Here is a 25,447-nt window from a genome sequence, read left to right on the forward strand (position 1 = left end):
CATGGCACATATTAACCTAATTTCTTTCCACAAGGAACTGCTTAACCTATGATTTGTAACATTGAGTTTGGCTGACAACCAGAATTAATTTTGTCAAGTAAATCTGCTGTCAGATCTTTTGCAATGAATGAAAGTTAAGTATATCTAATTGTGGGACTAATTAAATCCACAATTGTGCTGTCAGGTCTGTCTACCTTGTTATATCTTCCTGATGTGTTGCACATATACAGACACATAGCTCTAAATATTTCGTGTACTGTTTGCTAGAGCAATATTTCTCAACCTTGACAACTTTAAGACATACGGTAGACTTCTCCAGCAGGGGAATTCTGAGAACTGAAGTTCATTCATCTTAAAGTTACTGAAGGTGAGAAGGCTACACTAGAACTCCAGAAATGTGGAAAGTTGATGGAGTTTTGATTGGGGGGTGTTGTAGCTATACCTCCATCTCTCTCTTTCCATAGTTAATGTGAAATATATCAAGTTTCCTTCTCCACATATATCTACACCCATCTGCTGGATTCTTGCCGTTTCCAAGATCTCAAAACATAAAATTTTAAGGCTTGTTACGCTACAACTTCTTTCTGTCATATAGATAAAACATCCCCATCATAATGCAATTGTGAAAAATATCGACCAGTTCACCATGAAATATTGAGATGCATAATGTTAGTCTTTCATCTCCATGATACCTGTATTTTAGTAATCTTCTGGAGGTCTACCACTCATCTTCGGTTGTTTCTGCTGTTTTCTTTAGCTGTCCTTCCAAACCAGCTGTCAGTTGGCAATACAACCTAAAAGTTTTGAGGACAATCTTGACGTAGACACTGCTCGCTCTAAATTGTTTTTTCTTTTCCTTCTGGATAAACACACCATAATTTTTCCATGTCAGGGTGGCAATTAATCCCATTCTGCTTTTGGGTAATTGCACCTTGATTTAGAGAATGGATCGTAACCTTCCCTTGAAGTATACTTTAAGAAAATAAACCCGAAGATATATTTTCTAAGAAAAATTCATTTATTTGTTATAAAGAAAATAAAACATCTTACTGATCTAATTAGTTACATCTTGGCAAAGCTTTCCCGGCCACCTCTCCTGGCCAGAGAACAAAGGAAGATAGAAGAAAGTGATAGAATGTGGACATGCGCAGTTAGCTTAGAGATAAGAACTTGGCAAGCTACGGTAAGTCTGAAAGTCCAAAAATAAGAGCTCATCTGGTAAATACAAAAACGCAGTGACATTCCATCCCCTGTGTTTATCTTGAGGATAGCCAGCAATACACCTCAGGAGGAACCTGCTCTCCTTGGTGTCGCCCCTCTTCAAATTTCCCCCTTGAACTAAGCATCACACCATCTTTATCAGCTGAATTTGACCCTCACTGCTCTGTGGCCTCTGACCTTACGGATGCAAAAGTGAAGGTTTTATGGTTCCATACAAACCACTTCTGGATAGTGGATGTACCTGCATACGTAATGTTCTGTGAATTAACTTGCTTGTCAGGCCTGGAAGCCATCTTTTATGTTGGGCCTTCAAGCCTGCCACATTTTTCTACTGTGGGAAAATGGGAAGGAGGATTGTATGGAGTATGGGAGATATATACCCTGTTTCCCCCCAAATAAGACATTCCCTGATAATAAGCCCAATCGGGCTTTTGAGCGCATGGCAATAAGGCCAAGTGCTTATTTCAGGATTCAAAAAAATATAAGACAGGGTCTTATTTTCGGGGAAACACGGTAGTCATAATAACATTCCTTTCTCAAAGAGTCAAGGACATCTTGCCCTGGCACCTGGAGTTGGATGACTAGGAGGTGTTTCTAGTTTGGACGGTGGATGATTGGACCATGTGATGGACTTGTGGGTGCTGGGCAGGAACTTGAACTTTCACTTTGGTGGGGAAAACCTGGAAATATTCAGATTTGGGTTTTCCCAGATGTGCCAATACGATATCTCTAATAAAATGTAACTTTGAGGAAACTCAAGCCTCGGAGTTTTCTTTCGTTAGGGTTAGGGTTAGGGGTGTTACTTGGAACCCTGACATCGCTAGTGAAACTGGAAAGATGCTTTATTCACAGATCATAGAATATTAGCAGCCACCAAGGTGCCACTTCTTTCTGTTCCTTTAAGCTGTATTTCTGAAAAACCAGAATTCCACAAGGAATCTCTTAGCACAGCTGGAAAAGGAAAAAGCAGGGCATGATTCAAATAATGGCAAGAGACATTCTGAAATTTAGATACTCACTTTTGTCTGTATTTAGGTCTGATCGAGCATTATAGGAGCATCAGTCAAATACTAACCTGATAAACGGATTTTGTTCACCCGAAGGATGTCTGCAAGTGATTTTGAAAAGTTAGCAGAAATAGGTAAATATAGCAATATATCTATATATTTGGGGCCATCGAGTGGTAACTTCTGGGTGATTTGGAACATCAAAAAAAATAATTTGATGGGATTGTGTATTATATTTGAATTAACAAACTCGGCAGTGACCATATTATCAAAAGCTATTTGGGCTGAAATTTAGTTTGATGGGCAGAGTGTATATGAAATATTGGTATGCACGTCCTGTGAATTTGTAGGAAATAATATTGCTCTCATCCTAAATTGTGGTGCAAATGGAATAATTACTTTAAACAGGAACTCCAGCAAGCTGGAGATGCCACCTTCTCAATTACTTTGGGTGGCATTAGGGTGAATTTAGCATGCTGAATGGCCCATTATTTTGAAAAATTGCTGTTAGCGTGTAATGATGCAGACTTTTGACTTCTAAAAAAAGCGTTACTGAACATTTAAAAAGACATGCATGAAAAAATGAGTGAAGGTGAATTCCAATGGTTTAATGAGAAAAACAATTGCTTGTGGTACCCCAAAACTATTGGTATCTTTGATCCAGATTTTATCCAACAAAATCCTGTTCATGTTCTTAACATATGAGTAATTCAGCCAAATAATTAAGAAGGGATTTTATATTCTCCTTCATAAATGATGGCCAAACCAGTCTTAAAACAAATTGAAGTAGATTTTCTTCAACCTTAGCTTTTCCATTAAAACTTTACTCAGCAGTTATAAAACGTATTCCGACTTCAATAAGAATTTAATCTTTCTCATTATTAAAAATATGCTGTTCTGAATCTTTAAGCAGGGTATACCTTTAAGCTTTCCATACATTATATTTCTTATTTCTATTCAGGGGCATCTGGGAAGAGACTGGAAAAAAAAAAGGCAAAATGGATGCTCTGACTGCATGATTGAAGCCACCATATTGACTTTTTTGACCCTCCTGCAGAATCCCCTGTAGCTGCAATGTGATGTGTAACAAGGGAGATAGTTAAATAGCCCTGGAGCCAGAAAATAGTCTTTTTAATGTTTTCAGTACCCAAAATACTGTATTGGGGACCAAACCACATGAGATAGCTACCATATTTCACTTTTCTTGTCTGAGGGGGAAGGCCTGCTTTGGAGAACAAAAAAAGAGCAGGGGCTACAGGGGTGAAATACTACCGGTTCGGGCAAACTGTAGTAAAAAATGCTACCGGTTCGGGCAAACTGGTATTTCTGATCATCAGCTGGGTGACGATCAGCTGTGACATGTGACTTATATTAGATTTCCTGCTTTCCAGCTAATCTAAATCGCGTGGCGCAGTGGATTTCCCCCTCCTCGCTGTTCTATTTACCTTTGCAGACTCAAAAGGCTTCAAAATGTTTTTAGCGCTGCGCGGGCGTGCCTCAGATAAAGCGCGCGCTCGGTAGCAGACTCACAGAACCGGTAGCAGACTTCAGAGGATTTCACCCCTGAGGGGCTAAAAAAACTAACAGTTTGGTCTGCAAGATGAGAAGCAAAATAAAAGAAAGCAACAGTCAAGAAAACTACAAGCATCTACTGTGATGTCATCACGAGTCAAGGGAGTACAGGTAGTCCTCGATTTATGACCACCATTGAGCCCAAAATTTACGTTGCAAAGCAAGACATTTGTTAACTGGGTTTTGCCCTGCTTTACGACCTTTCTTGCCACAGCTGTTAAGTGAATCAATGCCGTTGTTAAGCTAGTAACATGGTTGTTAAAGGAATCTGGTTTCGCTCTTGGCTTTGCTTGTCAGAAAGTCACAAAAGGGGGGTCACGAGACCTGCCACCGTCATAAATATGAACCAGGTGCCAAGCATTTTAATTCTGATCCACTGACCATGGAGAGGCTGCAACATTCATAAAGTGTGAAACATGGTCATAAGTCGCTTTTTCAGTGCCGCTGTAACTTTGAACAATCACTAAATGAACTGTCATAAGTCGAGGACTACCTGTGTTGAGGGACTTTTCAATGTTTGATGTGCATCCTCTTTCCTCTGTGAAAACGAGTCTTATGTGGAGAGAAGAAAGAAGTTGAAAGGAAGCCTGGAATCCATCATGGATTGCTGACTTTTGCTTTTGGGAAAACCGATGTCCTGTCAGCCCTTTTAGGAAGGGGAATAGAGGTGGTATTCAGCCTGTTCGGACCGATTCAGACAAACCGGTAGCTCTGATGATCAGTTGGCCCCGCCCACCCGCCCCCCGCTCTATCCTGTCGTTTATTTCCTGCTTTGTAGCTCATCTCAATCATGCGGCACAGCTGATTCCCCCCCCCTCCTCGCTGTTCTATTTACCATTGCTGACTTGGAAGGTAAGCAGCTGAGCTTCTAAATACTCCATTTTCAGCGCTGTGCACAAGCAGCTTAGGTGCGCTCACCGAACCAGTTGTTAAACTGGCAGCATCCCACCACTGAATGGGAGGATGTAATAATCCAGTCTGGCCATTTCTCGTTTGACCTCAAGGTGGTGCTGTAACAGTAAACCAGATATTATATATATTTATATTTTTTTCATCTTTTAACAGGAGAAGGAGTTGAAATTGTGATTATTTTCTCACTGGAAAAGACAGTGGAGTAAGCTCATAATCTAAGCTAGTCAACAGCTGTAAGGAAGTAGACAAGTATGCTAAAATATTGTACTTAATGGACAGCTGCAGATTATTGGATTAACAGTCATTTTTGTCTTGTTCCCCCCCAAAAAATGAGTTTCAATTTCGGTTTGTTTCAGAACTGCAGAAAGATGAAACTGAAAATACAGCAATGGGAGAAATCAGGAGCTTTTCTGCAGCGCAGTCAAGCCGAGAATTTGGAATAAGCCTCACTCATCCATACTACGATGTGGCTCGGCATGGCATTATTCATTCTGCAGGTACATTTGTTGCAAACGTCACTGGCTTTCTTGTAGGTTTTTATATCCCTTTCTTACACCTTATTTTTCCAGCTCAGTGAGGAATGGGAGGCAGGAATCAAATCTGCAACATGGTAGGTGTGGTACCACGATTGAAGCCATGCCCTTTGGCATGTGCCAACTATTTATTGTTGATTCGATTTAATATATTTGCATAATGCTTCCAATGCTGAAGCATCTTGATATGCTTTGTCATAAAAACAACTGTAAAATAAAACCCATTCTTTAAAAAGATGAGAGGATATTAGGGTGGGGGTGGGAAACCTGTTTTTCTAATATTCATACCAGGAAAGTTCAGGATGAATATGTGAGTTTTAACACGTACCCAAGAGATGTTACAATATTTGTTTCCTAAATTTCAATGAGAAGAAATTTGAAGACTGTGGTTGCCAACTCACACTTGTAGGAAGACTTCTTGGATCACCTCAGGTGACCAACCAGTTCAATCAAATGCCTGAGTTTTCATTTTAGTTTTAGAACTGGGCAGATCACATTTACCTGCCTAGCATCTAAAACCAAAATGAAAATTCAGGTCCTTGGCTGAAATCTGAAGAGAACTCAGTTACATATACCATGGGTCGCCAACCTTTCAGACCTCAGGGACCACTAAATTCATAATTTTAAATCCCATGGACCACTAATATGATTTGCCAAATGACTGGTTGGGTGGGTGTGACTAGATGGTCATGTGACTGGGTGGGTGTGGTCAATTCAACGTCACTCACGTTGAGGGGCGCCTTGCCAGCCTCTACTTGCCCCTCCTCTCCCAGCCACTCCTCGCCTCCCCTCCCGGGCTCCTTAGGGCCCCAACAGGAAGCAGTTGTTGGAGCTAAGCAGCCACCATGAGAAAGAGTTGGCAAAACAGCTCAGTTCAAATTGGATCTGGCCGAGAAGGAGGCTCAGCAGAAGCACCTCACTGAGGACTACGAGCATAGGCTTTCCAAGCAGAGGGAAGACCTGCGGGAGTGCAAGGTCAGGTACCGGTGCTTGGAGGCTCAGTGGGCTGAGATGGTCAGTCAGTTCCAGGCCATGATGCAGTCCCACTGGAACAAGGCCCTCCGGCTCTTTGCCACCAGCAGCACTTCCTCCAGCCTTCACCCAAAGCCCCACACTAGGAGGCTGAAGCAGACCCCAAGTCGGAATTTCTGCCCCCCTCTGACCCATACAAGAAGACCCTGAAGGGGGAGACTCTGTGCAGCAACACCAACGTTCATTGCATGTATCCGGCTCAGGGGCCGTAGTTTGAGGACCCCTGATTTAATGCAATATAAAAAATGCAAATAATTTTTCTGCGGACCACCAAAATTTTCTTGCAGACCACCAGTAGTCCACAGACCACCAGTTGGTGACTGCTGACATATACCATAGTCGGCATGATCTTTGCAGTTGCATCCTTCATTTGAGGAATAAGGAACAAAGAACAGAACTAAATCGGCAGAAAATAAATGTCACATTCAAATCAATAGCACGGACTACCCTCCATAAACAATTTTTCTCTTTAATTATATTTTATTCTGATAAAAGTTCAGAGTTTGAAGACCTGCAAATGTTTCCATATCTGCAGGTATCCAGACATCTCATGGTTAAGGACTATTCAATGACACCTCCTGGCCATTGGTATAAAGATCTTTGTAAAATGTGTGATCGAAAGTTGACTGTGACACTTCCAGAACCATCAATATCCCCAACGTTTTGTGTTGTGTTCAGTTGCCTGAACTGAGAAACAATTAGGGCTGCTTAGAGAAGTTGACTGAAGCCCTTACATTCTCAAATTGTTTTGCTCCCAAAATGTGGAATCGAATAGTTGGTCACCCCAACTATTTTAGCGTCCAAAATATCAAGACTAGTGGCTGCAACGGCATAATCAAATCCCACCCTTTTTAATATTTTATCAAATAAAGGTAGTCCTTGACTTACGACTCATCGCTTAGCCGCAATTGAAGCTCCGCCCATTTATTATCTGCATTTAGGTGGAACTTGCCTGCTTGCGACCATCGTCTTGACTTTTTTGGACCGCATACGCAAACATCCCTGCTAATAGCAAGCACTACGTTAATAACTACCAGGAGCCTTGGTAGTACAGTGGTTTAATGCACCCTGTTATTAACACAGCTGCCTGCAATTTCTGCAGGTTCGAATCTTACCAGGCTCAAGGTTGACTCAGCCTTCCATCCTTTCTAAGGTAGGTAAAATGAGGACCCAGTTTGTGGGGGCAATAAGCTGATTTTGTATAAATATACAAAAAGTATGAAGGCTATTGCTTAACGCATTGTAAGCCGCCCTGAGTCTCTGGAGAAGGGCGGCATATAAATCAAATAAAAATAAATAAAAATAAATAAATAAGGTGTAAAGTTGACTTTGTGGGCTCTCTGTTTTGAACTCTGCAAAACTGAGGCTTTAAACCAACTTTTTTAATTTTGGCAACTTGAAGGTGGCTGGCTGGGGAATTCTGGGAGTTGTAGTCCACCCATCTTCAAGTTGCTAAGGTTGAAAAACACTGCTGTAGACTTAAGACTCAGCCCTCCTGAGCAGAAAACTTGAACTTCTGATCACAATTTCACCCGATTTCACCTAACCCTTGTTGACTCTGCAGGTGATGATTCTTTGGGGAGAAAAGTGATCGCCTTCAGTTCATGCCGCCTGCCTCCTTCGCACCAGATCAACCACCGCCAGTTATTGGAGTAGGTCCATTTATTCTTTGCTTTCTGGTCCTCTCTACTTTTTTCTTGCTGCACAACTCCAGTGTGCAGCTGGGTTTCCTAAGGTGACTTCTCTCTTTTATTTTTATCTATGTGTCGGTATCAGCTTCAAGTCAGCCAGAAATCACAGTAACATAAGGATGTACAGAACACGTCCCATCTGCTTTGTTGTCTGCAAATTTTTATATTTTTTAAAATAATGGTAACCTCCCCTCCAATGCCTTCATTTTTTGTTTATAGATACTGTATTTTTTGGAGTATAAAATGCACCTTTCTCCCCCAAAAAAGAGGGTGAAAATCTGGGTGCGTCTTATATTCCGAATGAAGCCCCACCCAACTTCTCAAATGGAGGTTTCAGAGGCTGAAAAAAGCATCAGAAATGAAGCTTCAGAAAAAAAGCCCCAAACAGAGCTTCAGAAAAAAAGCCCCCAAACAGCTTCAGAAAAGAAGCCTCCAAACAGAGCTTCAGGGGCTTTTTTTTTTTTTTTTTTGAAGCTCTGTTTAGGAGGCAGAAAAAAAAAAAAAAGCAAGGCACAGCACTCACAACCAAGGAACCTGTTGCTAAAATTCACCTCTGGGAATAATTGATTGGGAGTATTCCGGAGGCTGATCCACCTGCTGAATACCACTTCCGGTATCTCCTGAGGAAAGTCAACATCTGCAAGAAGGGTGTTAGATGGGGTGTCCTAATAAAAGGCCCATTTGAACATGCACCCCATCTCCTCCCACACAGAGGTCTCTGAATTGACTGTTCTCATATTCTCAAGAATGCCTTGAACTCTCCTCTGCTAAGAAGGTGTCCATGGCATTTGGCATTTACTGAAATTCACCTGTGGGAAAATGGTAAATATTCAGGATACTGATCAAGTCTCTTCCTTTCCTTTCTTAGATAAATTGTTTTTCTCCCACTATAAACCCAGAGTGCATCTATTAATGCTACATGTTGTTTTCTCTTCTTCCAAAATCCTCTTTTCTAGATATTTGAAGTACACGCTTGAACAGTATGTGGAAAGCGATTACACGCTTGTCTACTTTCACTATGGATTAAACAGTCAAAACAAGCCATCTCTGAGCTGGTTGCAAAGTGCCTACAAAGAATTTGACCGGAAGTACGTTTTTTTGGGGGGGGGGTTGCAAATGGGGTGCCTTAATTGTAAAAGCACAGTTCAGCCAAACTGAAATATTTCAATTTTTACTGAGTATTGAACTTTATCCTTGCTGCCCTCCAAATTGCTTAAGTCCAGGGGTGGGCTGCTGGGGGTGCTCAGGAATTCAGGAGAACCTCTAGCTAAGATTCTGTGCAGTTCGGAGAATCCCCAAATCCCATTCCTGGCTGCCATGCCAACTGGGGAATTCTGGGAATTGAACTCCACATATCTTCAAGTTGCTAAAGATTGAGAAACGTTGATGTAAGGCAGAGGTGGGTTTCAGCAGGTTCTGACCAGTTCTGGAGAACCAGTAGTAAAAATTTTGACTGGCCCCGCCCCCATCTAATCTCTGCCTCCCAAGTCCCAGCTGATCGGGAGGAAATGGGGATTTTGCAGTAACCTTCCCCTGCCACGCCCACCAAACCATGCCCACCATGCCCTGCCACACCCACCAAGCCACACCCACAGAACCGGTAGTAAAAATTTTTGAAACCCACCACTGATGTAAGGATATGATATAATAACTGCAGTAATATAAGTCATTATTTTAAACAAAGAGGCAAATTTCATAACTAGCTTTAGGGCCCCGCCAATTGCTGTCAAGCCGCAGAGCAGGATTTGACTAGACTCTAGAACCATGATGGCGAACTATGGCATGCGTGCCAGAAGCGGCACCTCTCCGGGCATGCTAGCCGTCACCCGTTGCTCTTCCTGGTTTGTCTTCATGCGCGCGGGAGCGCCAGAAACTGAAAGAGCAGCTCGCTGGCGTGCATGCATGTGCCGGGAAGCTGAGGTTCCGGTTTCCGTGCGTGCATGAGTGCCATCCAACTGGTCTTCACATGTGCAAGCATGCCAGAAACCAGAAGACCAGGTGACCGGCATACATGTGCTTGCAGAAAACTGCAAGCTCAGCTTCCTGGCGTGCGCATGCGTGCTGGGGAACTGCTTTCAGTTTCTGGCGCTCCCACATGCGCATGCCAGGGAGCTGCTCTTTCGGTTTCCGGTGCTCCCCCGTATGCGCACACTCCTGTTTCGGCACTCGGTGCTGAAAAGTTTCGCCAACACTGCTCTAGAACAATCTCCTTCCCCAAGCCAAAATGGACGTGCACTTCGCAAAGCTCAGGGAAGATGGAGTTATAGGGTGGAACCCGCTGTCCCATAATTCAGCACACTTCAGCAACCAGACTAAACTTTTAAAAAATTGATGAGGATTCTATGCCAAGTCATTGTTGACTCTTAGTGACCGTATAGATCAGGGGTCTCCAAACTTGGCAACTTTAAGATTTGTGGACTTCAACTCCCTGGGCATTAAAGTTGCCAAGTTTGGAGACCCCTGATATAGATAGATTTTCTTCAAAATATCTATCCCTAACTGACCCTTCAGCTCTTTCAACAGTCACCACTGTAACTGCAACTATCCATCTTGTTCCTCTTCTTTTCTTTCCTTCCATCTTTTTTTTTTTTTTAATTTGATTTATATGCCACCCTTCTCCGGAGACTCAGGGCGGCTTACAATGCATTAAGCAATAGCCTTCATTCTTTTGTATATTTATACAAAGTCAGTTTATTGCCCCCACAAACTGGCTCCTCAATTTACCTACCTTAGAAAGGATGGAAGGCTGAGTCAACCTTGAGCCTGGCGAGATTTGAATTTACAGTAATTGCAGACAGCTGGTGTTAATCACAATGCTATCAGTCTGCTGAGCCACCAGGTGCCATCTTCTGCCCACTAGGGCCTTCTCCAGATAAAAAGAGGAGGCAGCATTCACAGCAGGCTAGAAAAAGCAAAGTAGCAGATGTGCTTATCTCTATAGTGCAATGAGTAAAGGTTGAACCACATTCTGTTAAATTCCTCTCGGCTTCCAACACGGCGGTGGAGTTCAAATTCACCTTGAAGGCAGTAGAGCGATCGTGTTCGTTCAGCACAGCTGAAGATACTGAATCCTCGGACCTGCCCAATGGGGACACCTAAAACAAGTAAAGTTTTTGAAGTTGCAGGTTTGGCCTTTGAGCCATCCCAAAGCATCCTGCTTTCTGCAAATAAGTGCAGCCCCCCCCCCAAAACCACATGGGGTTTTGGGGGTCCTGCAGCCCAAAGATATGGGGTGAGTCTTCCAAGCAGATTTCTTTATTGTTCTACACCTATGGACAAAATGTTGCTGAACTGAAGCATCCTACTATCTACAAGAAGCATGTCCTCTGGGGACTATTAAGGAGGACAGTCTTCACCCTCTTTCTTCCACATAAACCAGAGAATGATGGCTGACTCAGGAATTCTGGGAGTTGAAGTCCACAAGTCATAAAAGGGCCATCGTTCCCCACCCCAGACATACACTGTTGAACTGAGATGCTTCATATTCTTCAGGAATTCCCTCCCTCCCTCCCTCCCTTCCTTCTGGGAATCCAGACTACCTTCCATCACAATGAGAGGGGACGAAACAGCAACTGGAAGTCAAAATTCTAACTTCAATGCCATTACAGCTACACTGGGAAGTAATTCCCAGTTACTCATCAGACTTTAGTAGTGCCAGCCACTAGCAAGAACGCAGTAAGTCATTTACCTGCAAGGATCCTGACTGGACTTGTCTACAAATACAGATACTGGAAAAAATAGAAATGTCATAGAAAAAACAGTTACACTTTGTTACTGCTGAACTGGCAATACAAACTTCTCATTGGTTTGTTGTTGTTGTTAGCTGCAAAGTCATGTCCAACCCATCGCGACCCCATGGACAATGTTCCTCCAGGCCTTCCTGTCCTCTACCATCCTCTGGAGTCCATTTAAGCTCATGCCAACTGCTTCAGTGACTCCATCCAGCCACCTCGTTCTCTGCCGTCCCCTTCTTCTTTTGCCCTCAATCTTTCCCAGCATTAGGCTCTTCTCCAGGGAGTCCTTCCTTCTCATTAGGTGGCCAAAGTATTTGAGTTTCCTCTTCAGGATCTGGCCTTCTAAAGAGCAGTCAGGGTTGATCTCCTCTAGGACTGACCGGTTTGATCGCCTTGCAGTCCAAGGGACTTGCAGGAGTCTTCTCCAGCACCATAGTTCAAAGGCCTCAATTCTTTGGTGCTCAGCCTTTCTTACGGTCCAACTTTCACAGCAAGACATTGGTTTACAAGGACGTATTTTTGGGACATGGGGGAGAGAGTTGATATCTGCATACCACATTGCCAGCTGTCTTGCAGATTTTGAGTCATCTTTCAGAAGCAAGAATGCTTGGAGATCGATTAATTTGTGCCAAGATGGTTAGTTTTCTCTTCCAGGTCTCTTTAGGAATTCAAAGCAGAAACACATCTGAAACATAAACATTACATCAAATGGTGTGTATGATTGTATGTGTGTGATTTTGTGTGTGTGTGTGTGAGCTGCATTTATAAAGATCTTTTCTGCTCTTACTTTTTTTTCTCTTTCTCCATTTCAGGCCCTTTGCTCGTATCATTTGGAGAGATTTATTTTTCCCTCTGTCTTCATTATTCGCCTCAAACAATTTAGGTAGTGGTTTGTAATGTAATAGCTGTATAATTTTCACCTACTTGAATTCCACCTAAAACTGACCATTTCCTCCCTTTATTTCGCATTCAATTCCCTTTAAATTAAATGTACTTGGAAGGCAAATGCATAATATCCCAGTAATGAAAACGTTTGCTTTCATTTGCTTGCAGCTGCTTTTGGAAGCCTTCTTACCATTTAATTTTCTTTTCTGCAGATACAAGAAAAACCTGAAAGCGCTCTACATTGTACATCCCACCAACTTCATCAGGATAATTTGGAACATTTTCAAACCTCTGATGAGGTACAGTCTGGATTCTTTTTAAAGCAGAAGGAAAGCTAAGTTCTTTCTCTTCCAACATTCTTCGGGGGAAACATCTGCATGATAGAAAACGAAGATTGAAATAGTTGGGGGCGTCAGTAATCTTTAAATGAGAGAGAGGTGGTTTCCCTTCCAAGTTTCCAACTAAACCTGTTCACATTAGATTTTTTTCCCCCGTTTGGATGGCCTGAGCCTCGATAGATCACACCAATTTCATTTGCTCTTTACTTCCTGCAGGGGTGGGCTTCAAAAATTTTAGCAAGGGGATCTCTGCCTGGTTACTGGGTGGGCATGGCCATGGTGGGCATGGCCTAGTTGGCCTCCTGCACCACGGGGTGTGTGTGTGTTTTCCCTCCCCAGGCTCCGGAGGCTTTCCTCGAGCCTCCAAGAGGGCGAAAACGGGCTCCCCAGGTTTTGGAGGCCCTCTGGAGGCCGGAAACAAACTTCTGCCCTCGCCAAGCTTCCATGCATGTCCTGCATTCAAAATGGGCCACATGGGGATTTCTGGGAGGGGAGGGACAGGGTGGGTGGGTGGGGCCAGCTAGGAATGGGATTTGGGGGTTCTCCGAACTGCACAGAGTCTTAACTAGAGGTTCTCCTGAACCCCTGTGAACCCCCAGCAGCCCACCCCTGGTTTCCTGGCAATCACTAATGGGATTATCCAACCAGAGCAGCCAGTTCTGGGGTTTTTTTTTTCCAGTATGGTGGCTCTGAGGTTCTGTAGTGGCTACTGAACTTCACCTGAAAAAAAAGTGTTGCAATTATGGAGGAAAAGAATACCAGCAAATGGGTTTAGGGCATTTGTGTTGCCACTATGAGGGCCACAAAGGGCATTGTTACTGCTGTTCTTCTGTAGCTTTTACATCAAGGGTTAAAATAAGGTGTCAGCCCTCAAGAATTCCCTTGGCTGGTTGTCCCACCAGGCATCTTTTACCTTCAATTCAGAAGAGTAGGAAGAAGAACCTCAAACATCTCAGATTTCTCCCATAATCGAAGCCACAATTTATGGTTGATGTCTGCAGAGCAATAGGACTAGAGGTCAAATCTTTGGTCGCCATGATTTTAAAAAGATGTGGAGTCTCTAGAAAGAGTGCAGAGAAGAGCAACCAAGATGATTAGGGGAGGACTGGAGGCTAAAACATATGAAGAACGGTTGCAGGAACTGGGTATGTCCAATGAAAAGAAGGACTAGGGGAGACCTGATAGCAATGTTCCAATATCTCAGGAGCTGCCACAAAGAAGAGGGAGTCAAGCTATTCTCCAAAGCACCTGAGGGTAGGACAAGAAACAATGGGTGGAAAGTAATCAAGGAGAGAAGCAACCTAGAACTAAGGAGAAGTTTCTTGGCAGTTAGAACAATTAATCAGTGGAACAACTTGCCTCCAGAAGTTGCGAATGCTCCAACACTGAAAGTTTTTAAGAAAATGTTGGATAACTATTTGTCTGAAGTGGTGTAGGGTTTCCTGCCTGAGCAGGATGTTGAACTAGAAGACCTCCAAGGTCCCTTCGAACTCAACTATTCTATTCTAATCAGGCTTCTTTCTCCTTACTTTTGAGTAAATCCATGGGCATGAACTACTCACATTCAGGGATGCTGAAAAAGTCAATATTAACCATGTTCAAGTCTCTATGTCATTTTTTAATTATCCTGTGAACCTTGTCTAACTTGTCCATCCTTAACTGGATATGCGTGTGAGATTTCCTAGGCATTAATGTATGGCAGAACCTAAAAGCACTTCCAAGATGAATAACAAATTATCTGCATCGTATTTGGTTGATTGGAGAGACATTTGTCTGGAATGATTTAGGGCCTCTTGATTCTGCAAAGGGTTGGACTAGAAGACCTTCAATGCCCCTTCCAACTCTGTTACTCTGATTAATGACACTTAGTAAGATCTCTAAGGATCAATTTGTTGGTAGAGAGAGCTAGTTGGTTAGAAATATGTATTGGACAGCCTACATAGAATTAAAGACATTGAAAATCAAGAATATGAATTCTACAAAGATGCTTCTTTCTAGCATAAACCTTCACTTTGGGTCAATTAATTCTCCCTCAAGAAAGAATTAATTTTATTTATTTCATGCTACCTACCAGTAGAGGGAGCTTGAATATACCAATTTTCTGCTCTACTCTTAAGTAATTATGAAATGCTTTTCTTCTTGATAAGCTTTTTGCAGAATCATTTCCAGAAAACTCAAAAATGCTTAAAATCCATTTTAATTCCAGTGTATGGCTTTTCTGATACGCCTGATATTGTAGGGCAAAATGGCTATGGTTTGTTTTAAATCAATTTTTAAAAGGTTACTTTGACTAGTAAAATTAATGAGATTGTTCTGAAAACGGGTATGTTAACTTGAAACAAGTAGAAGCTTTGTTTGCACATTCCTGACCAAATATTTGGGCATAGCTACTTATTCCCTCGATTTTATTTCTGGAACTCATAACAGTACTTTTTAAGGAGGAAAGAAGACACATTTTCAAAGGACTTTAGTCTGAACACTATATATGGGCTTTCTAAGCAAAGTGTTCTATGCTTCCAATATTGCTTTTTTTCTCAGTCCTATTTCTCGTTTCCTTTTCCCCCTCATAGATTTATGAGGGGAAAATTAATGCATCCAAGCACTTTGATCTTCAGAGAGGTTTGATGATGAGCTGTATTACAGCAGTTCCTTTAACTGTTCAAAGTTACAACAGCACTGAAAATAGTAACAGATATAACAGATTAACAGAGTTAGAAGGGATCTTATAGGTCATCTAGTCCAACCCCTCGCTCAAGCAGGAGATCCACCATTTCTGACAAATGGCAGTCCAATCTCTTCTTGAAAGTCTCAAGTGATGAAGTTCCCACAACTTCCAAAGGCAACTTCTGTTCCATTGGTTGATTGTTCTCACTGTCAGAACATTTCTCCTAATTTATAGGTTGAATCTCTCCATGGTCAGTTTCCATCCATTATTCCTTGTCTGGCCTTCAGGTGCTTTGGAAAACAACTTGACCCCCTCCTCTCTGTGGCAGCCCCTCAAATATTGGAAGACTGCTATCATGCCTTCCCTGGTCCTTCTCTTCACTAGACTAGCCATGCCCAGTTTCTGCAACCGTTCATCGTATGTTTTAGGTTCCAGTCCCCTAATCATCTTGGTTGCTCTTCTCTGCACTCTTTCTAGAGTCTCAACATCTTTTTTATAGTGTGGTGACCAAAACTGGATGCAGTACTCCAGGTGTGGTCTTACTAGGGCTTTATAGAGTGGTATTAGTACCTCACTTGATCTTGATTGTATCCCTCTGTAGTGACTTACAACCATTTTCCACGACTACAATCTTTGAATCATCCCCGTGATCATGTGATCAAACTTCAGATGCTTGGTAACTGGTTCATACTTATGACCGTTGCTGTGTCCCAAGGTCATGCGATCCCTTTTTACAACCTTCTGACAAGCAAAGTCAATGGGGAAGCCAGATTCACTTAAAAACCAGGTTACTAACTTATCAACTGCAGTGATTCACTTAACAACGGTGGCAAAAAAGATCATTAAATTGGCAAAGCTCACTTAACAGGTGTCTCACTTAACAACAAAAATTTGGGGCTCAGTTGTGATTGTAAGTCAAGGGCTACCTGTATTAATAAGGAAAGGGAGAGAAAATTTAACATTTTCTCAAAGAAAGGGAAGTGTCAGGTGTGCCTCGTTTCAGTACTCAAGAAAGAAAAACCCCGACTCCATTTTCATAGAGAAAGGTACTTCTACTGAGTATGAACTGAATGCAATCAAAGAAAAGCAAGGCTTTTTCCTTTTCCATATTTACTAGCCATTTCTTTAACAGGAAACTAATCTAAAACCCAAAATCAAAATTTCACTTTTTTTCTGTTTCAAGCATAAAATCCAGTAGCAGTGTACAAGTAGAAATAAAACTAGATCTATTCTTTTAATTAAAGAGTTAATTTTGCCATCTTTGCTATCTTCATCATTTTTACCATCCATTCTAGGAATTGTTCTATCTTTCCATTTGTGTGTGTGTATAAAAGTGTTACTGCAGTTGACATATATAATAACAGGCACAGTTTTGAGTTTTTGAAACGGCTATTTCTTCCCCATGGAAGCCCCTGGCCCCAGCTGGGCTATCTAGTTGGGGCATCACTGCAGGGGTGAAATCCAGCAGGTTCTAATAGGTTCTGGAGAACCAGTAGCGGAAATTTTGAGTAGTTCGGAGAACTGGCAAATGCCACCTCTGACTCGCCCCAGAGTGGGGTGGGAATGGAGATTTTGCAATATCCTTCCCCCAGGAGTGGGCAGGGAATGGGGATTTTGCAGTATCCTTCCCCTGGAGTGCGGTGGGAATGGAGATTTTGCAATATAGAGCCTTGGTAGTACAGTGGTCTAAAGCACCCTGTTATTAAAAACAGCTGCCTGCAATTACTGCAGGTTCGAATCTCGCCAAGGCTCAAGGTTGACTCAGCCTTCCATCCTTTCTAAGGTAGGTAAATTGAGGACCCAGTTGTGGGGGCAATAAGCTGACTTTGTATAAAATATACAAAAGTATGAAGGCTATTGCTTAGCGCATTGTAAGCCGCCCTGAGTCTCCGGAGAAGGGTGGCATATAAATCAAATTAAAAAAAATAAAAATAAAAAATATCCTTCCCTTGCCATGAACACCAAGCCATGCCCACAGAGCCGGTAGGGAAAGAATTTGGATTTCACCCCTGCATTACTGTCAACCAAAAATCTTCTAACAGCACATGCATTTTCCCTACGTTATTAAGATGAAGTTTTTGTCAGGTTCTTGAAAGAATATTTTCCAATCCATGCACTGGAAGACAATTCTGAAAGACAATTATTCTTGTCAGACCGATCACAAGCATAGTGTGCATACATCTGATCATATGAAAATGGCTACGTTTGCTGCTTTGTGCCCTTCTGGTTCTGTCTAATAATTAAATTGAGGTGTTCCTCCTGTTCCAGATTTTGATATTGATAGAAGTTCTTCTCTGTTTTCAGTCACAAATTTGGAAAAAAGGTGATCTATTTGAATTACTTAAGTGACTTGAGAGACCACCTGAAATACGAACACCTGAATATCCCTGAAGAAGTGATTCGGTAGGTGATTTTTTTTTACTTTAATATTTACAGATATTTTTATTTTTCTCAGATGCCTGCACAGATTGTGATACAACTGATTTAGATTAGCCCTAGCCAGTGGTGGGATTCAACCGGTGTAACAACCGGTTCGCACCGAGCACATGCGTGCCAAACGCTCACTCTGCACACACGCAGTGCGTTTCCAAATCGGTCTAAAACTGCAGCCCCAGTGAGTAAAACAGCTGATAGGTGGCAATCCGCTCTGCCGTGCCTCAGCTGGGCTTCAAAAAGAAAAAAGAAAGAAAAGAAAGGTCAGTATAGCAGGCCCACATGATAGTTGGAGCGAACCAGTTCGCTCTCAGTTAATTGTTGGAGCAACCAGCTCGCCCGAACCAATCTGAATAGGCTGAATCCCACCCCTGGCCCTTACCCTAACCCTCCTCCTTCTCTTCCTCTCTGCCTCCTCCTCCTCCTCCTTCTCTCTGCCTCCTCCTCTTCCTCTCTGCCTCCTCCTCTCCTCCTTCTTCTCCTCCTTCTCCTCCTCCCCTCTGCCTCCTCTTCCTCTTCCTCTCTACATCCTCCTCCTCTCTGCCTCTGCCGCCTTCTCCTTCTCTCTGCCTCCTCCTCTCCTCCTCCTCCTCCTCCTCCTCTCTGCCTCCTCCTCCTTCTCTCTGCCTCTTCCTCTCTGCCGCCTCCTCTCCTCCTTCTTCTCCTCCTCTCTGCCTCCTCTTCCTTCTCTCTGCCTCCTCCTCTCCTCCTCCTCTCTGCCTCCTCTTCCTTCTCTCTGCCTCCTCCTTCTCCTCCTCTCTGCCTCCTCTTCCTTCTCTCTGCCTCCTCCTTCTCCTCCTCTCTGCCTCCTCTTCCTTCTCTCTGTCTCCTCCTTCTCCTCCTCTCTGCCTCCTCTTCCTTCTCTCTGCCTCCTCCTCCTCTTTCTCTCTACCTCCTCCTCTCTGCCTCTGCCTCCTCTTCCTTCTCTCTGCCTCCTCTTCCTCTTCCTCTTCCTCTCTACCTCCTCCTCCTCTCTGCCTCTGCCGCCTTCTCCTTCTCTCTGCCTCCTCCTCTCCTCCTCCTCCTCCTCCTCTCTGCCTCCTCCTCCTTCTCTCTGCCTCCTCCTCTTCCTCTCTGCCGCCTCTCCTCCTTCTTCTCCTCTCTGCCTCCTCTTCCTTCTCTCTGCCTCCTCCTCTCCTCCTCCTCTCTGCCTCCTCTTCCTTCTCTCTGCCTCCTCCTTCTCCTCCTCTGCCTCCTCTTCCTTCTCTCTGCCTCCTCCTTCTCCTCCTCTCTGCCTCCTCTTCCTTCTCTCTGTCTCCTCCTTCTCCTCCTCTCTGCCTCCTCTTCCTTCTCTCTGCCTCCTCCTCCTCTTCCTCTCTACCTCCTCCTCTCTGCCTCTGCCTCCTCTTCCTTCTCTCTGCCTCCTCTTCCTCTTCCTCTCTACCTCCTTCTCCTCTCTGCCTCTGCCTCCTCCTCCTCTCTGCCTCCTCCTCCTCCTCTCTGCCTCCTCCTTCTCCTCTCTTCACCATTTTCTCCTCCACCAAGAGTTTGGTTTGAATGATATAAGTGAACCAAACATTTTATCTCTTGAATATTGAGATTGTGTTTCCCCACCAGACACGATGAAAATCTTCAGATGAAACAGAAGAGCAGATCCCTTCCTCCAGCAAAACTTCCTCCACCACGGCCTCCTCTTCCAACGCAGCAGTTTGGAGTCAGCCTTCAGTAGTAAGCTCCCTGCTTTATTTGACCATGTCGCTGACTGGAACCTGACCCCTTCCAAAGTTTAACTAGTCCTCCTTGGTGGCATCTCAGGCAGGCTACGTGTCTTGCTGCCAGGACCGTCAGCTCCCCATCTGGGCTTGTAAAGGAATGCACACTGGGGATAAGGTCGGAGTGAACAAACTATTGAGGGGACTTGCAAATAATATTAGATAATCCTGGGGGGAAAGGGACTCCTGCAAAGGAGCTCACACTAACCCCATCTTGATTTTGCTTGGGATAAGATGGAGTACTGTAGAGAGAAGCTCTGCCGAGTTTTCTCTTCTTCTACCCAGCAATGATAGAAACATTCCAGCAATAGAATAGAATAGAATAGAATAGAATAGAATAGAATAGAATAGAATAGAATAGAATAGAATAGAATAGAATAGAATAGAATAGAATAGAATAGAATAGAATAGAATTCTTTATTGGCCAAGTGTGATTGGACACACAAGGAATTTGTCTTTGGTGTAAATGCTCTCAGTGTACCTAAGGAGAATAAAATACATTCATCAAGAATAAAAAGATACAACACTTAGTGATAGTCAAGGCTACTAATAAGCTATCAAATCATACTAGGAAACAAATAAAAACAATATAAATTGAAAGATACATGCAACATGGTTATAGTAATAAGAGGGAAGAGATATATACTAGTAAGGAAGATTAATAGTAGTGCAGACTTAGTAAATAGTTTGACAGTGTTGAGGGAATTATTTGTTTAGCAGAGTGATGGTGTTTAGGGAAAAAACTGTCCTTGTGTCTAGTTGTTCTGGTGTGCAGTGCTCTATAGTGTCATTTTGAGGGTAGAAGTTGAAACAATTTATGTCCAGGATGTGAGGGGTCTGTAGATATTTTCACAGCCCTCTTTTTGACTTGTGCAGTATATAGGTCTTCAATGGAAGGCAGGTTGGTAGCCATTGTTTTTTCTGCAGTTCTAATTATCCTCTGAAGTCTGTGTCTGTCTTGTTGGGTTGCAGAGCCAAACCAGACAGTTACAGAGGTGCAGATGACAGACTCAATCCCTGTTGTTGACCTGCCCTACTTCACAGGACAGGACACTGAAAAATCATGAGCTTGCCTTTTTTTTTTTTTTCTGCCATTCCTTTATTTTAAAAAATCTGGGGCTGAAAGAAAGAGAATCCAAAGAATGCATGAAGGGATTCCTTGTCACACTTAGTCCAGAGAGGCTTCTTTCTTGCACACCAGCAAGAAAGTGTGCAAGATTTACTAATACAAGCTGACACTTTCTGCCTGTCCAAGTTATTAATAGCTACCGATGGTGTCATTCCTCCTTTGCTTAAGACAAATGCAATGAGCCATAATGGTGAAAGAATGATCAGAGAAGGAATAAATGTCCCGTGTTTTCTATCTGAAGCCAATTCAAAAGCTTTCCTTATATTGGAGCTTCTAAATATGATGTGAGGGTTCAACCACAGGGGTCATGGAACTAATCCTCAGTGGCCAGATTCATATTTCAGCCAAACTCAATTATGTCTCCCCGATATCGCTTCATATCTGTTTAGATAGATTTTTAACTTGTTTTAACAAATAGCGGGATTCCTTCACCTCATTTTAACCTGATAATAACCTTGAGGATTTGATTTGGCTGGGAGAAAAAGAATGGCCCAAAGTCAGCCAGAGGCCTTCTGCCTTTCAAGATCAACAAAAATCCCAATGAGTTGATGTTCAAGATGTTTTCTTGGCAGGAATATCATCATCATTTTTCTTGGGTTCATTTTAGATCCCAGCTTAGGTTAGGAAAGAGGGGACGCGGTGGCTCAGTGGCTAAGACGCTGAGCTTGTCGATCGAAAGGTCGGCAGTTCAGAGGTTTGAATCCCTAGTGCCGCGTAACAGGGTGAGCTCCTGTTACTTGTCCCAGCTTCTGCCAACCTACCAGTTCGAAAGCATGTAAAAAAAATGCAAGTAGAAAAATAGGGACCACTTTGGTGGGAAGGTAACAGGTTCCGTGTTTAAAAGTAAAAAAAAAAAGCCTCTGATAATGACGCGGCTCAGCTGGGCGTGTGGGGGGCATGGATTTTTGCTACAGGTTCTCCGAACCACCCGCCACCATCGCTACTGGATCGGGTGATCCGGTCCAAACCGGGAGCATTTCACCCCTGGTTTAGTCATGCTGGCCACATGACCATGGAGACGTCTTCGGACAGCGCTGGCTCTTTGGTTTTGAAACGGAGATGAGCACCGCCCCCTAGAGTCAGGAATGACTAGCACATATGTGCGAGGGGAACCTTTACCTTTACTTTAGGTTAGAAAATTGGGATTTAGGGATAGTGCCTCATGCACCATAGAGATTGCACGCTTCCTGATACTCTTTGGACTGTAGAAATCTTGTTAATAAAGAAATCCAAGAAGTCTAATCTGCTTGAATCTGCTTAGCCCAAGTTGGCCAAGTGCTGAGATAACCTTAAAGGAGATGAATCATCAAGCGTGACATCTTCTGGATAAAAGCTGGATGGTCCCTTGGTCAGAAAGCCTTGAAAAGTGCTCACTGTCCTTCTGAAAGTCTATTGGTGCTCATGCTGTCCACACCACTCCTGCTACTGTTAGTGGGACTTTCAGAATCACTGGTTGAGATGGGTGGCTATAGAAATGGATGGATGGATGGATGGATGGATGGATGGATGGATGGATGGATAGAACAAACAAACAAACAAACAAACAAATCATATTTCCTTGAACAAAGGTTCAAAAATTCTTTCTGTAAAGATACACATTTCATTTTTGCCCTGTTAAGGAATTCTTCTGAAGTTATGCTGAATGAGCTCCACAACTGATTTTCTTTTCACACTCGATGTTCCAAGTAACAACTTGCTATCAAATAATTTGTTTTTCTCTTTATGGGGGTATGTGTCAAAATCTACGAGATGGTAGGCACAGCATCAAAATCAATGCATTGTCTCCATTTTTTTTTTTTTGAGACTTCTATTTTCTTTTCTTTTTAAATGAAAGTCAGGTTAACAGATTAGAAGCAAGATAGCTTTGCCAATGCTGGGATTTTTGTTCAGGTCATGTTTCAACCTGTTTTCTTTTCTCCAACAGCCTCAGTGCTAAAAACAAAGGGGAATTAATACCACCTGTAATGAATCAAACAGTGGCTTACTTGAAAAAAAGAGGTAAGGATTCATTTCATAACTCCCTGTGGTTCCACACCTTAATGGAAGAGACAGATTCCTACAGACATACCATATTTTTCGGAGTATAAGACACTTTTTTCCCCTTAAAATAGAGTGAAAATTTGGGTGCATCTTATACACTGAATGTAGCCCCGCCCACCTGCCGCCCACCCAGAAAATGGGGCGCGCAGAGGCGGCAATAGGCTATGGCAATCCCTGCAGCCTGAAACAGTTGATCTTCGGGAGCTGCTTGTGCTAATCAGGCTGTGCTGAAGCTGAAGCTGAAATGGGCTGTTTGCTGCAAGGAGGCAAATTGCTGGGAGGCAGAGCCAGATTTTTTTTTTCTTGTGCTAATCAGGCTGTGCTGAAAATGAAAATGAAACAGGCTTTTACTGTTTGCTGCAAGGAGGCAAATTGCTGGGAGGCAGAGGCAGATTTTTTTTTTCTTGTGCTAATCAGGCTGTGCTGAAAATGAAAATGAAACAGGCTTTTACTGTTTGCTGCAAGGAGGCAAATTGCTGGGAGGCAGAGGCAGATTTTTTTGCTCTTGTTTTCCTCCCCAAAAAAGGTAGGTGTGTCTTATAGTCCGGAACGTCTTATACTCCGAAAAATTCACAGAAATGAATAATTTTCAAGAGACTATCCAAAATTAAGCAACTTGTTGAACGTTTGAGATAAATATAGGAAAATAATAAATCTAAACGTCTCCCCTCTTGCTTCCTCACTAAATGTATACTTTTATGATGAAGAAAACAGTAGGAAATTTAATCAGTGGAGAAAATTATTTTTTGGATTACAAGACTTTATTATGAAGGGGATAAAATTAAGGTCTCTTGAGACTTTTGTTACACCATGCTCTTCCACACTCAGTTGGTTCCCATATTCTCAGATAAGTAACACGTCAACAAAAGAATTTAAGAAACAAGGGAGGACAATGAAAAATCTTGTAATTTAGAATACTGAACATTTGCAGTATAACATGTACTCTATTAGTGAAATACAGTTCAAAACCTGAACAGATTTTTTTAAAAATTGAATGATTTATGAATGGATGCAAAATTTGAAGACAGTTATAGAAGTGAAATGTGGCAATTTGAACGGAAAAAGAATAATTAAGAGCCGCGGTGGCTTAGTGGTTAGAATGCAGTACTGCAGGCTACTTCAGCTGACTGCCTGTAATTCGGCAGTTGTATTACAATTTAACAAATAAATTGAAGGTGTATCGAGTTCATCTCCCTGGAATTCCACACATCTTCAAGCTGCCAAGGTTGAGGAATTTTACACTAACCCATAAAGTGGTGACCAATATTTTTCTCACTCTTTGAAACCGACTACCAAATGTCTTTGTGAGCCCTTGGCTTCTTCCATGCACCCAGCATCACATACAACCAGGCCAGTGGTGAAATCCAATTTTTTTTACGACCGGTTCTGTGGGTGTGGCTTGGTAGGCGTGGTGTGGTGGGCATGGCAGGGGAAGGATACTGCAGAATCTCCATTCCCACCCCACTCCAGGGGAAGGATACTACAAAATCTCCATTCCCACCGCACTCCAGGGGAAGGATACTGCAAAATCTCCATTCCCACCCCACTCTGGGGCCAGGCAGAGATGGTATTTGCCGGTTCTCTGAACTATTCAAAATTTCCGCTACTGGTTCTCCAGAACCTGTCAGAACCTGCTGGATTTCACCCCTGAACCAGGCAAAGCAATAGACTCATTTTTCAGTTCTTTCCAGCTCATAAAACAGGAGATGCAAATTGGAGCTTAGATGTCTACTCATGCCTACTTTGCTTGAGTAAACGTCTCTGCATAAATGCTTTTGTTATGCAAGAAAAGTGGCCTGGGATGATCACACTTTGCCCGCAGAGACTTTATAAAACACTTGTTGTGGTCCACCAGCAGCCTGCGGAGCTGTCAGCAGAGTTGGACAATGAGGAGGCTGAGGAAGAACATGGGCCAGTCCTGGAGGCTGGGGAGGGCTCTGTGTCAGAGGCAGAGATGGGGCCAGGGCCATCTGGGAGTGATGTGCGGACTCCGGAGCCTCCAGAGGCTCAGCAGAGAGGCAGAGGAACAGGAGGAGCCTGTTCCTAGTGCACGCATGAGAAGAGCTGCCAGAAGGCAGGAGCAGCTCAAGCAAAGAGGACAACTCAGGAGTAAGGCCAAGAGATGATTGGCCCCTCCCATAAGGCTTAAAAGACAAGCAACTGCTTCTGGGCTCTTTGTCGGAAAACAACGTTGATAGATTTGTTTCTTGTCTTGCTGCATTTATTTCTTGTCAGCGTCTTCTGCTTCTGAACTTTTGCCAAGAAAAGTCTTTGGCAGGTTGCCTAATTAGACCAAGGTTGGTGATAAGGCTGAAGAATTGTGTTATGAAGAATTTGTTTTGAATTAGTTTGGACTACGCTGAGAATGAGTTAATTCTCAGCTGTTCTAATAAAGTCTGTTTGTTTTCGAACTGATTGCGTCTGATAATACCTACTTGGGCCTGGGTCACAACAACACTATATAATCACAACAATGCAGCGGAAATGGAGAAAAATTTACTTTTAGCTGATTTTTGATGGGAAAAAAATGAAACAATTTGCTA

The 25,447-nt window shown here is 42.9% G+C and overlaps 1 protein-coding gene across 2 annotated transcripts in view; it reads left to right on the plus strand.

The window, feature by feature from the left end:
- The window catches only part of ARHGAP8 (Rho GTPase activating protein 8), a 38,137-nt gene that overhangs the window by 5,300 nt on the left and 7,390 nt on the right, over window positions 1-25,447 (plus strand). For both annotated transcript variants that reach the window (XM_087874282.1, XM_087874281.1), the window contains exons 2-9: window positions 2,257-2,362; window positions 5,069-5,209; window positions 7,842-7,929; window positions 8,925-9,056; window positions 12,800-12,886; window positions 17,895-17,993; window positions 19,581-19,691; window positions 22,789-22,862. In XM_087874282.1, the coding sequence (XP_087730408.1) occupies window positions 2,326-2,362; window positions 5,069-5,209; window positions 7,842-7,929; window positions 8,925-9,056; window positions 12,800-12,886; window positions 17,895-17,993; window positions 19,581-19,691; window positions 22,789-22,862 (769 nt within the window). In that variant the 5' untranslated portion in view covers window positions 2,257-2,325. The remainder of the gene's footprint in view (window positions 1-2,256; window positions 2,363-5,068; window positions 5,210-7,841; window positions 7,930-8,924; window positions 9,057-12,799; window positions 12,887-17,894; window positions 17,994-19,580; window positions 19,692-22,788; window positions 22,863-25,447) is intronic.

This window comes from Pantherophis guttatus, chromosome 7 (assembly GCF_059756535.1).
Source record: "Pantherophis guttatus breed Tessera chromosome 7, ASM5975653v1, whole genome shotgun sequence".
Lineage (NCBI taxonomy): Eukaryota > Metazoa > Chordata > Lepidosauria > Squamata > Colubridae > Pantherophis > Pantherophis guttatus.